Below are 12,657 nucleotides of genomic sequence, written 5' to 3'. Positions count from 1 at the left end.
GTGATTGGATGATAAGTATTATTTTGTCTCTTTTCAAAGTTCAAAGTCAATCTTATTATCAAAGTACAAATATGTCATCATATACAACCTTGAGACTCATTTTCTGTGCATACTCAATAAATCTATAAATTAATAACTATAACAGAATCATTGAAAAACCGCCCAATGAGGGCATTAGGGTAGAAGACAACAAACTGTGCAAATACAAAAAGAAGAAATAATAATAATAAACAAATAAGCAATAAAATCAAGAATGTCAGATGAAGAGTCCTTGAAAGTGTATCTATTGGTTGTGACAACAGTTCAGTGACGGGGTAAGTGAAGATCAGTGAGGTTATCCCCTCTGGTTCAAGAGCCTGATGGTTGAGGGGTTATAACTGTTCCTGAACCTGGCAGTGTGAGTCCTGAGGCTCATACACCTTCTTCCTGATGGCAACATGAGAAGAGAGAATGCTCTGGGAGTTGGGGTTGGGGGTCCCTGATGATCGACGCTGCTTTCAGGTGACATTGTTTTGTGTAGATGTGCTCAATGGTTGGGAGGCCTTTACCCTGACAGATTGGGCCTTATCCACTATTTTTTAATATAGGATTTTCCGTTCAAGGGCATTGGTGTTCCCATACCAGGCTGTGATGCAGCCAGTCATACACTCTCCACCAAACACCTATAGAGGTTTGTCAACATTTTAGACATCATGTGAACCTCTGCAAACTCCTAAGGACGTAGAGGTGCCGCCGTGCTTTATTCATAATTGCATTTACGTGCTGGGTCCAGGACAGGTCCTTTAAAATAATAACATCTAGAAATTCAAAGTTGCGGACCCTCTCCAACCCTGAAACCTCCAATGACTTTTACTTCTTCACTGGCCATTTGTCTTTCTTTTTGCATTTATTCTTTATATTCATCTAATAATATAAAGTGGTTAAGGCGTTCGTCTAGTGATCTGAAGGTCGCTAGTTTGAGCCTTGGCTGAGGCAGCGTGTGTGTCCTTGAGCAAGGCACTTAACCACACATTGCTCTGTGACGACACTGGTGCCAAGCTGTATGGGTCCTAATGCCCTTCCCTTGGACAACATCGGCGGCGTGGAGAGGGGAGACTAGCGGCATGGGCAACTGCTGGTCTTCCTTACAACCTTGCCCAGGCCTGCATCCTGGAAACTTTCCAAGGCACAAATCCATGGTCTCATGAGACTAACAGATGCCTATAAATCTATTAAGGTAATTTCTTACAATCTTGACTACATGTACAATGTCTCCTTTGTTTGCAGATACCTCTTGCTGCTGAATCAGAAAAGAACAAGGGATGAATATAAAATTACTTTCATTATAATCACAAACATGCCCCATTATTCTCTCCGTACCTCCCCACTTTCTCAGCACGTTAAAACTTGTCTCATCAACATGAAACAGTATCCATAGTGGTTCTGATGAAGGATCTTGGACGGAGCACATTAAGTCTTTTCACAAATGCTGCCTGATCTACTGAGTGCTTCCAGCATTTTCCGATTGTACTTCAAATCTTCAGCATTTTACAAAAAAGCATTCACCATCTACAGCAATTTGCTTTTGGATTTTTCCTCTGACATTGAAGCATATCAAACCTGGTCAGCATTTAACCACAGGTCCACAATGGTCACGTGGTATCTCACTAAGGTGTCCCTGGTAGCACCACCTGAATCTGCAGACTCTACAAAGGCAGCAGGCGTTCTGGTAAACCAATCACCTGCAATTTCCTTTCAGGTTGCATGTCTTTCTGGCTAACAGCCTTCAATACAAGGAATTCACCGGTCAATGACAGCAGCTTAGCAGTGCCTACTGGAATGATAGGATAAATGCCAGCTTGCATATCTCTTAAATTAGGGGTTCCCAGCCTGGGGTCCATGGCATAAAAAAGGTTGGGAACCTCTGTCTTCGAGGAATATTAAACAAAAATCTAAAACTTATCAGCGTTCTTGGTCAATTGTAATAATTAGCTTGAATCTGCACAGCAGCAGTGAAAGTAACTTGCTGATCCACACTTCCAATAAATTAAAGACTATTTTCAGACACAATATTTTGTTAAATCTTGTGTGAAATATTGAGAATTATGGAGCACATGGTCACATGTTTCACCGCTGTACTAGGAAATGCTGGGATTTATAAATAAATAGGTTAAACATTTTATAACATAAGGTAAAACTGAGGTACCCAGTTAATTTATGAACACCACTCCATCTTCAGGTTTTCTTTTTTCAGCTGTACTGCTGAATTGGACTACTATTGATTAATGCCAAATTATGTGTTGGGTTTGAATACTGTTCTATTGCACTGTGAAGCAGTCACACTGAATTGCAGAAAGAAAATGTCAAATACCAATGAAAACACAACATATCTCTTCTATTTCATTGCAACTTATGCAGCAATCTTCAATAATATATTGGTGACACCACTTTCAAATCTAAGAGGCCACATTTACATTTTCAGTGTTTTCCTTCAGCAGACAGTGCACATTGAGTGGATTGATGCCATTAGGAAATGTATTCATTTGTACAGGGTTTAATTTAATCTCTTGCCTGTATTGGATTTGTGAAAAAACGTTAAGTGCATTAATCTGTCCCTACTAATAGCCTTGCCATCAGACGCGTAAAATAACTGAACATTAAAGGAAGTCCAGTTATACCTCATCTATTTGTAAATCAACATGTAGAAAGTGAGGCACCAACCATTGGCAGCTGTTAACTGCTTCCCATCTTTGGCATTATATTCTGTGTCTGGCTTCTCAAAAGTTTGTATTATCCAAAGTGTGGCAACGGTGCCTTGCACATAAGAAATGCTAACACGACAAATGGATAGACTGGATGATATTGCAAACATCTAGACTGAATCATGCCATGAATGCAAAGTAGGCCATGCACTTTTTTGTATTCTTGTATATAATTTTCTGAATAAAGTTTATTGCTGAAGTAAAAAAAATAAGCTGACATTCACTGATAAATCATTTTAGAGCTGCATGTCCAAAAAGACTGGCTGGATAGAAAAGATCTGGCAATTTATGTTGAAAAATATTTTACAAACAAAAGTTAAGGGTTTATACTAAAGGCAGAAGGAAATGAATATCTCACTGCATCCAGTAGACGCAGTCTCTCCTGAATAATTCTAAGCCCAAAGCTTTGTGCAGTGACCTGGGTACTAATACAGTACTTACTGATGGTTCTTGAATAAAATGAACAAATAAATAAATTATTCCTTGAGTGCTGAATCTGGCTCTAGAGTTCTTATTTCAGAAGGAATTCCCTAGCTGCCATGTATCACCGTCAAATCAAAAAATGAAGACAAAAATGGAGTTAAAAAATCAGAATTTTGGACTAACTACAATGCTCCAAGCAACTACATAATTGCTGCATCATAGTCATCCATTGAATATGGAGGGACTTTATCTATTCTGGAGACACGATATTCTGAAGCCTGAAGAACGACTTGGATCTGCTCCAATTTGCCTGCTGTCACAACAGGTCAACAGCAGATGCAATTTCATTGGCATTTCACTCAACCCTGAAACATCTGGATAGTGCATACATCAGGATACATTCAATCACTATCAAAACTAATCAATAAGCTTCAAGATCCATGCCCCAATATCTCCTTGTGAAACTGGATCCTTTATTTCCTCACTTGCAGATATCAGTTAGTTTGGATTGGCAACAACATCTCCTCCACGATCACCCTCAGCTCAGGTGGTTAGCCCTCTGATCTACTGCTTTATACATCTGACTGGGTGGCTAAGCACAGCTCCAAAGCCATATTTAGGTTTGCTGATGACACCACTGTTGTAGGCCGAATCAAAGGTGGTGACAAATCAGCGTATAGGAGGGAGATTGAAAATATGGCTGTGTGGTGCCACAACAACAGTCTCTTACACAAAGACAGCGAGACCAAAGAGCTGATTATTGACTACAGGAGGAGGAAATCAGAGGTCCATAAGCCAGTCCTCACCAGGGGATCAGAGGTGGAGAGGGTCAGCGGCTTCATATTGTTATTGTTTCAGAAGACCTGTCCAAGGTCTGGCAATTACGAAGAAGACACAGCAGTGCCTGTACTTTTCTTAGCAGTTTGCAAAGATTCGGCACGTCTCCTAAAACCTTGACAAAACCTCTATAGATTCACGGTGGAAAGTAAACAGACTAGCTGCATAATGGCTTATTAGGGAATCACCGATGCCGTTGACTGGAAAAGCGTACAAAACGTAGTAGATATGGCCCAGTCCATCACAGGTAAAGCCCTGCCCTGCATTGAGCACATCTGCAGGAAGTGCTGTTGCAGGAAAGCAGCATCCATCGTTAAGGACACACACTATCCAGGCCATGCTCTCTTCTCACTGATGCCATCAGGATGGAGATGTAGGAGCTTTAGATCTCACATCACCAGGTTCAGCAACAGTTATTACCCTTCAACCATTAGGATACTGAAACCGAGTGGATAACCTGTGGCTGTGATTCACTTCCAAGGGTTCTTCAACTCTTGTTCTCAATATTATTTATCTGTTTGCTTGATTATTATTTAGTTATTTGTTGTCATTTTGTTATTATTTTTCTGTTTTGTATTTGCACAATATGTTGTCTTTTGCACACTGGTTGCTTGTCTGTCTTTGTATTGTGCATTTTTTCATTGATTCTATTCTATTTCTTTGCATTTACTGCAAATGCCCACAAGAAAATGTATGTATTCTGATGATAAGTTTACTTTGAAATTTGAGTTCCATTTAAAAGCATGTTCTTTACTTTTCCCCTCTAGAATACAAAGCTTGTTTGTATTAAATATCTGCTAATAATAATGAACACAGAGATGATCAAATTCTTATAGTTCGTGCTTTTGAGTTATTTACCTAGATCATGAGTAAATAGAATATATGTGTGTCAGCTCTGTGTAGTTCTCACCTGAACCACAAGATGTGCAGTTAATCAGTGAAAATATTGTAAGTAGATTCAGGTATGGCAGAGGCTGGGATACAGTATACCTGGCACAGGCAGTGTTCTGCAGCTCTTGAAAGTAAAGCTTATTCAACATCCAAATATTTGAGGAAATTTACATTGCTTCCCAGACAGGAACTTAAGATTAATTTCTTTTCTCCAGTATTTGTTGATAGGCAATGGGAAAATCAATTCTCTCTCTCTCTCCCATCTAACTCTTTCCTTTCTTCCTCTCTCCCTCTCTCTCTCTCTCTCTCTCTCTCTCTCACACACACACACACACGTGAAGAATGACATCAAGACCCAAAATAATGCTACGTTTTAATCAAATTGCCTGCCTTTTCCATATATATTGCTATTATATACAATTAGTTCACAATATAAGAGTATGGATACAGTGGATGGGCAGTGCCCTTATCTCCACACATTCAGCACATCATTCTCCATATCTTCTGCCATCTTTGTCAAGATTGTACCACAAAAACATCCTTCCATCAACTTTTCTCAGTGATCACAATCTATGTGGACTCCCTTGTTCACCCGTCTCTTCCCACTGATCTCCCTCCCGGCACTTATCCCTGCAAGCAGGATAACCACCATCCAGGACGTGCCCTCTTCTCAGTGCTGCCATTAGGAAGGGACAGGAGCCTCAATCCCACACCACCAGGTTCGGAACAGTTATTACTCCTCAACATCTGGCCATTGGACCAGAGGGGATAACTTCACTCACCCCAACTGACTCCACAACGTATGGACTCACTCTGAAGAACTCTGCAGTTCATGTTCTTGATAGTTGTGGCTTATTTATTTCCTTTTCCTTTTTTTCTTTTATTATTTGCAGTTTGTTGTCTTTTGCACATTGATTGTCTTGGTCGTGCGCGGTTTTCATTGATCCTGTTGTGTTTCTATTTGCTCTGAAATGAATCTCAGGGTTGTGTATGGTGATGTACATCTACTTTGATAATAAATTTACTTTGAACTTTGAAGCATTACACCTCCTCCTTCACCAACATTTAGGGACCCAAACAGACCCTCCAGGTGAAGGGACTCTTTACCTGTGAGTCTGTCAGGGTCATCTACTGTATGCGTTCCTCCAGGTGTGGCGTCCTCTACATTGGTGACACCTGAAGTAGACTGGGGGGACCACTTCATCGAGAATCTTTGCTCCACCTGCCACAAAAGGCAAGATTTCCCAGTGCCCACCCATTTTAATTCTATTTCATATTTCCATTCTGACATGTCAGCCCATGGCCTCCTCTATGGTCACAATGAGGCCACACTCGGATGGGAAGAGTAACACCTCATATTCCATCTGGGTAGCCTTCCCCCTGATGATATGAACATTGATTTCCCTCACTTCCAGTAATTTCTCATCCCTCCTCCTTTTTCCCTTCCCCATTCTGCCTCCTGTCTTAATCCTTCTCTTCTCCTCACCTGTTCACCACCTCCCTCTGATGCCCCTCCTCCTTGCCTTTTTTCCCATGGTCCAGTGTCCTCTCTATTAGATTCCTTTTCTTCAGCTCTTCACCTCTTCCACCTACCACCTCCTAGCTTCATTCCCCGCCCCCACTGCAGCCTCCCAACTTCCCCCTCACCTGGTCTCGCCTCTCACCTGTCAGCTTCATTCTCCACCCCCCCCACTGCAGTCTCCCAACTTCCCCCTCACCTGGTCTCGCCTCTCACCTGTCAGCTTCATTCTCCACCCCCCCCCACTGCAGTCTCCCAACTTCCCCCTCACCTGGTCTCGCCTGTCTCCTGTCAGCTTCATTCTCCACCCCCCCCCCACTGCAGTCTCCCAACTTCCCCCTCACCTGGTCTCGCCTCTCACCTGTCAGCTTCATTCTCCACCCCCCCACTGCAGTCTCCCAACTTCCCCCTCACCTGGTCTCGCCTGTCTCCTGTCAGCTTCATTCTCCACCCCCCCCCCCACTGCAGTCTCCCAACTTCCCCCTCACCTGGTCTCGCCTGTCTCCTGTCAGCTTCATTCCCCCCACCCCCACTGCAGTCTCCCAACTTCCCCCTCACCTGGTCTCGCCTCTCACCTGTCAGCTTCATTCCCCCCACCCCCACTGCAGTCTCCCAACTTCCCCCTCACCTGGTCTCGCCTGTCTCCTGTCAGTTTGTACTCCTTTCCTTTCCTTCTGGTTTCCTCTCCCTTCTGGTTCTGATGGACGGCCTCAGCCCGAAGTGTTGACTGTTTACTTCTCTCCATAAATAGGGCCTCAGCTCCTGAGCTCCTCCACCATTTTGCAAGTGCTACAGTAAACAACGGTCCCTGATGTAGGACATGAAGACTAAAACTGGCCAATTTTCTAGTGAAGCTGTTGCAGTTCAGTTTCCACGCTGGCATCTATATAACTTTAAAATTCGTAAGGCTGCCCTCAGTATTTAGTTTATATAACTTTAGAACTCGTAAGGTCGTCAGTGAGAGGAACACTTTACAGTGACAGCTGTAAGATCAGGGTTCAATTCCCGCCACTGTCTGTAAGGAGTTTGTACATTCTCCTCATGACCGTGAGGGCTTCCTCCGCTACTCTGGTTTCCTGCCCCACTCCGGTTAAGTTAGTGAGTCGTGGGCATGCTGTGTTGGATCCAGAAGCTGCTGATTTGGAGGGATGCCCACCACAATCCTTGCTGGTTTGATTTGACTCTATGCACGTCACTGTATGTTTCAGTATGCGTGTGACAAATCTTCAGCACAGATCCGATCCTTCTGATTATTGTCCAATCAGTCTGCTCCTCATCGCAGTAAAATATTGGAAGGTATCCTAGCAGCGCTGTGAAATGGCACTGACTCGCCAGCTACCTTCTCACTGATGACCAAATGGCCTTTGTCCGGTTTGCTCAGCTCCAGGCTTCACTTGTATTCTAGAGATGAAATGAGAGTGACTACCCTCAAGAGCAAGGTAGCATTCGGCCACAATCTAAGACAAAAGTCAGTGGGCATCAAGAGTTAGCACTTTAAGTGACTGTGGTCCCACCTGACACAAAGGAAGATAGCTGCGATTTCTGGAAGTCACTCATCCCAGCACCAGGACATCCCTGCAGGAGTTCATTAGAGCAATGGCCTCAGCCCAAACATCTCCATCCTCCACATCAGAGGTTAAAGTCAGAGGTGGGGATGTTTACTGATCATCACACAACGTTCAATCTATTTGCAACTCCTCAGCCGACAATGCAGCCCATTCCTGGTCACAGCAAGCTACAGTATATGAAAGTCCTAGAATGAGTCTATCCACCCTGGATATTTAGTAGCATTTCCAAATGAAGTCCTTCAACTTCCTGTCTGCTGCTATTGACCAGAAACTCAACTGGACCAGCCAAATAAAGTCCGAGGCAGGTCTGAGGTGGGGTGGGCTGCAGTGTGAAGCACCACCTGATATTTTAAGGCCTCACCATCATTTCAAGGGACAGGTCAAGAGCATGTAAGGATACTCTGCATTTGCCCAGATAAGCTCAGCTCCACAATATTCAAGAAACTTGTATCCATGACCCGATAGATTGGCATCCCATCGAGCATTGTAAACATGCATTTCCTCTGGGCTACATTGCTTACGGTCTACAAAATGCATGGCGGTTACTCATTCTGGACTAATCTACTGGCGTGAACAGATGAGGTATGGGATGACCTGGCTTTTCACATTTCCTTCTCTTAGGGAGGGAGGGAACGTCGACTCAGACCATGAGAGGCCTGTGTCGGGCATTTTCATGCCTTACGAGGTGCAGATTGGAAGCCTGTGTTGGGCACCACTCCTCGCACAGACACTAGAGCAATGTGTGATTAAGTGCCTTGCTCAAGGACACAAACACGCTGCCACAGCTGAGGCTCGAACTAGCGACCTTCAGATCACTAAACGAATGCCTTAACCACTTGGCCACGTGCCCAACACACGTTCCCTCTCTTAAGTACAATAATACAAATCCAAACACAGAGCAAATCAGCTTCCAAGACTTCATTGCTCCTCAGACCCCCTATTTACAGTACATAAAACCATTTCCAATATAATAAATACTTTTGAAATCAGAAGTTACTCACATATTCCTTAACATTTTTTGTTTTGACTGCCTTGTAGGAAGAGTATGCAGGGTACAGAGTGCCGAATATAAGCCTGTGGGAATATAACATCATAATTAGTGGATGAAAAGAGACAGAGTAATTCAAAAAAGTAGACATGCAGACAAGAATGTCAAGCGGAGATTGAGTCTGCAAGTCAGTGAGATGGATCATTTGGAAACAGGCAACTGCAAAGGGAGAAATTGTAATGAAGAATGAGCTAACTAGTTCCTCTGAATTCCCACATACATCTTTGACTTACAATAAAGAGCAACTCCTCCACACAGTTATGTAATAAGCAATATTTTTTTGTTGGATTATTACAGTAAACAACAGTTATAGAAACATAGAAAACCTACAGCACAATACAGGCCTTTCGGCCCACAAAGCTGTGCTGAACATGTCCTCACCTTAGAAATTACCTAGGGTTACCCACAGCCCTCTATTTTTCAAAGCTCCATGTACCTATCCAGGAGTCTCTTAAAAGACCCTATCGTATCCACCTCCATCACCATTGCCGGCAGCCCATTCCATGCACTCACCACTCTCTGCATAAAAAACTTACCCCTGACATCTCCTCTGTACCTGCTTCCAAGTATCTTAAAACTGTGCCTCTTGTGCTAGTCATTTCAGCCCTGGGAAAAAGCATCTGACTCTCCACACGGTGAATTCATAACAACTGCATTGTTAAATTGGGTGTGATTCTAATTCTGTGCAATAAATGACAGGTATTCTTAGCATCAGAGCTGTAATGGCAAATTTTCTTAAAAATCTTTTGGATAATGAGTTTTTGTGGCTCTTCATCTAATTACATCAGATGCAATTATCGTACTCTATTATAACTATGTTCAGCACAGCAAACCCTAAAGATGATCAATTAACCTGGCAATCAGTGGTGCTGCATGTTAAAAAAGGGAAAAACATCACATACAGAATGCAGCACTATAAAGCTGTGCTGAAACATTTCCTATATTCAAAGCTCCCTTTTTATCTTCTTCTATGACACCATCACTGACAGATCTGTAAGCAGCTGATACTTTATCAGTGTTGTATGCTATCTCTGTACACAACCAAAGTTCAAACAAAATCTACCATGAGACTTCCAGTGTTTGATCCCATTGCATTCTTCGGTGAAACACTTTTGACAACAGCTGTGGAACCATCACAGTCACAGATACTGTGCATGTTATCATGTACCTGACTTCCTCTGCAATACCAAGGCACTGTGATGACTGTACCATTGAACCATAGAGATCGACTGTAAAAGAGGCTAATCAGCCCATCGTGTCCATGCCAGCTAAAAATAGAGACATTTCACTATCTCTCAGGTTTCAGCTTTTGGCCAGTAGCTGTGTTTGTTGCAGCTCTTCAAGCACATATTCAGGTACCACGTTAACTGTGATCAGAGTCTCTGCCTCCAGGTATGGGTTCCACATCGTCACTACTCCTATGGGTAGAAGCATTTTTCTTCAACTCTCCTAACACAGGCATGGGCACCAGGCACTTCACACCTGCTTTGCCATTTAGATAGATTACGACTGATCTACTCCAGGCCTCAATTCCTCTGCCAGCTCTGTGAATTCCCTGACCGTTCAAAATATATCTTCTCCCCTTTAAATACTTCTAGTGATCTAGTCTCACATCCTCTGGAGGACAGAATTTCAGAGATACGCCACCTTCTGCAAGGAAAAAATATGTACCCAGTTTTAAACGATTAGCCTTGACAGGTCAATAACATCTTCCCTCGTTTACATTTTAATCCCTTAATGCTGGGGACTACTTTATGAAATGTGAAAACACATTCTTGGGACACATTTCACAATCAACTATGACCATCTCCGAAACAAGAATTAAACATTCACAAACATAACAAAGCATTACTCTGATCCAGTTCCCCCCTAAAGCAGGAACTCCACAAACTGTGGCAAGACAACATACTTTTAGATATTAAGTCTTCAGACTGACTCATTAACTGAACAGCGGATGTTAACCAGTAAATATCAACATGAATGATTGTTTTTAAAAGCTTTTTTTATACTGACAATACTGGAAAGCATGGACATGATTGGGAAATTTCCTCATCAATCTGCACTGCTGTAAAAGACTGATGAGGTCTTATGCTCCTCATATATATTCAGCCAAGCTTCAAAGTAGAGTAAATTTATTATCAAAGTACATCTACGTTTCCACATACTACCAATAGACTCATCTTCTTCCAGTCATTTACAGGAAAAACGGAAACTAAATATAATTTTATATTAAAAAGACTATACATAAGACAAGGGTTGACAAACAGCTAATGTGCAAAGGAAGAGAAACTACACAAATAAAAAATAATACTGAGAGCATGCATTGTAAAGAGTCCTTGAACGTGAGTCCGTAGGTTGTAGAATCAGTTGTGAGTAGCAATGAATGAAGTTATCCACGCTGGTTCAGGAGCCTATTGGTTGTAGGGTAATAACTGTTCCTAAACCTGGTGATGTGGGACCTAAGGCCCCTGTACCTTCTGCCTGATGGTAGTAGCAAGAAGAGGGCATGGCCTGGATAGCCAGAGTCTCTGATGATGGATGCTGCTTTCTTGTAGCAGCATTCCATGTAAATGGACTCAAGGGTGTGATGGACTGGGGTGTATCCTCCATTTTCTGTATCCTTTTCAGTTCCTGGCCGTTGGTGTTTCCCCACTGGGCAGTGTTGCAACCAGTTAGGTTTCTCTCCACTGTGCATTTATAGAAGTTTGTCAAAGATTTTGGTGGCACGCTGAATCTATGCAGAGACAATACGGTGCATTATCTGTGATTATGTCTACGTACTGGTCACTGGACAGTTCTCTGATAAGATAACATTGAGGAATGACCCTAGTGAGAAGCAAGAGGTGCTGGAAATCCGAGCAACACACACAAAATGCTGGAGAAAGTCAACAGGCCAGGCAGTATCTATGGAAACGAGTAATGTCGACGGCCTGGCCTGCTGAGTTCCTCCAGCATTCTGTGTGCGTTGCTTGACCCAAATGAGGACTGTTTCATGAACCTCTGGCTTCTTCCTCATGTCCTCAACAACCAGCTCTTTGGTTTTGCTGAGAGGTTGTCATTGTGGGACCACGCAACCAGATTTTCAATCTCCCTCCTTTATGCCAATTCATCACCACCTTTGATTCAGCCAACAGCAGCGGTGTCATTAGCAAACGTAAATGTGGCATTTGTGCTGTTCTTAGCCACACAATTATTAAGTATAAAGTGGGTAGAGCAGAGAGCTAAGCACATAATCTTAGCCCTTATGTGCACCTATGCTGTTGGTGGGTGAGTGATCCACCTGCCATTGACTGTCTTTTATTCTTTTATTGGGACAACCCTTTGTAGTTGGTGTATCTGCTGCAATTTAAGTATACTGTGTTTTCTCAGCAAGTGGACTTTGTCTGCTCAACATAGACTGTTTGCTGACAGTCATTATTTTGCTTATTCCATCTCAATGCTACTGTGGTGTTCTCAACACTAATTTTTTTGACATTTTCCATTGAGTTGATTAAATTAAATGCATCAGAACATGATAATTTACTGAACACACACTAGGATTAGGAATGCTGTGGAGCAAGAGTGATTTGATCTATTGGAATTCAATGTTCAAATCAAAATTATGCTAGCATCAGGAGTCTTTTTTTTCTC

General features: G+C 42.6%; 1 protein-coding gene across 2 annotated transcripts in view; it reads right to left on the bottom strand.

Moving 5' to 3' along the window:
* The window catches only part of LOC134349393 (receptor expression-enhancing protein 2-like), a 107,476-nt gene that overhangs the window by 69,749 nt on the left and 25,070 nt on the right, over positions 1 to 12,657 (bottom strand). For both annotated transcript variants that reach the window (XM_063053624.1, XM_063053625.1), the window contains exon 2: positions 8,981 to 9,053. In XM_063053624.1, the coding sequence (XP_062909694.1) occupies positions 8,981 to 9,053 (73 nt within the window). The remainder of the gene's footprint in view (positions 1 to 8,980; positions 9,054 to 12,657) is intronic.

Source organism: Mobula hypostoma, chromosome 7 (assembly GCF_963921235.1).
Source record: "Mobula hypostoma chromosome 7, sMobHyp1.1, whole genome shotgun sequence".
Classification (NCBI taxonomy): domain Eukaryota; kingdom Metazoa; phylum Chordata; class Chondrichthyes; order Myliobatiformes; family Myliobatidae; genus Mobula; species Mobula hypostoma.
Note: the sequence above shows the minus strand (reverse complement) of the source record. Positions and strands in the feature narration are given on the sequence as shown.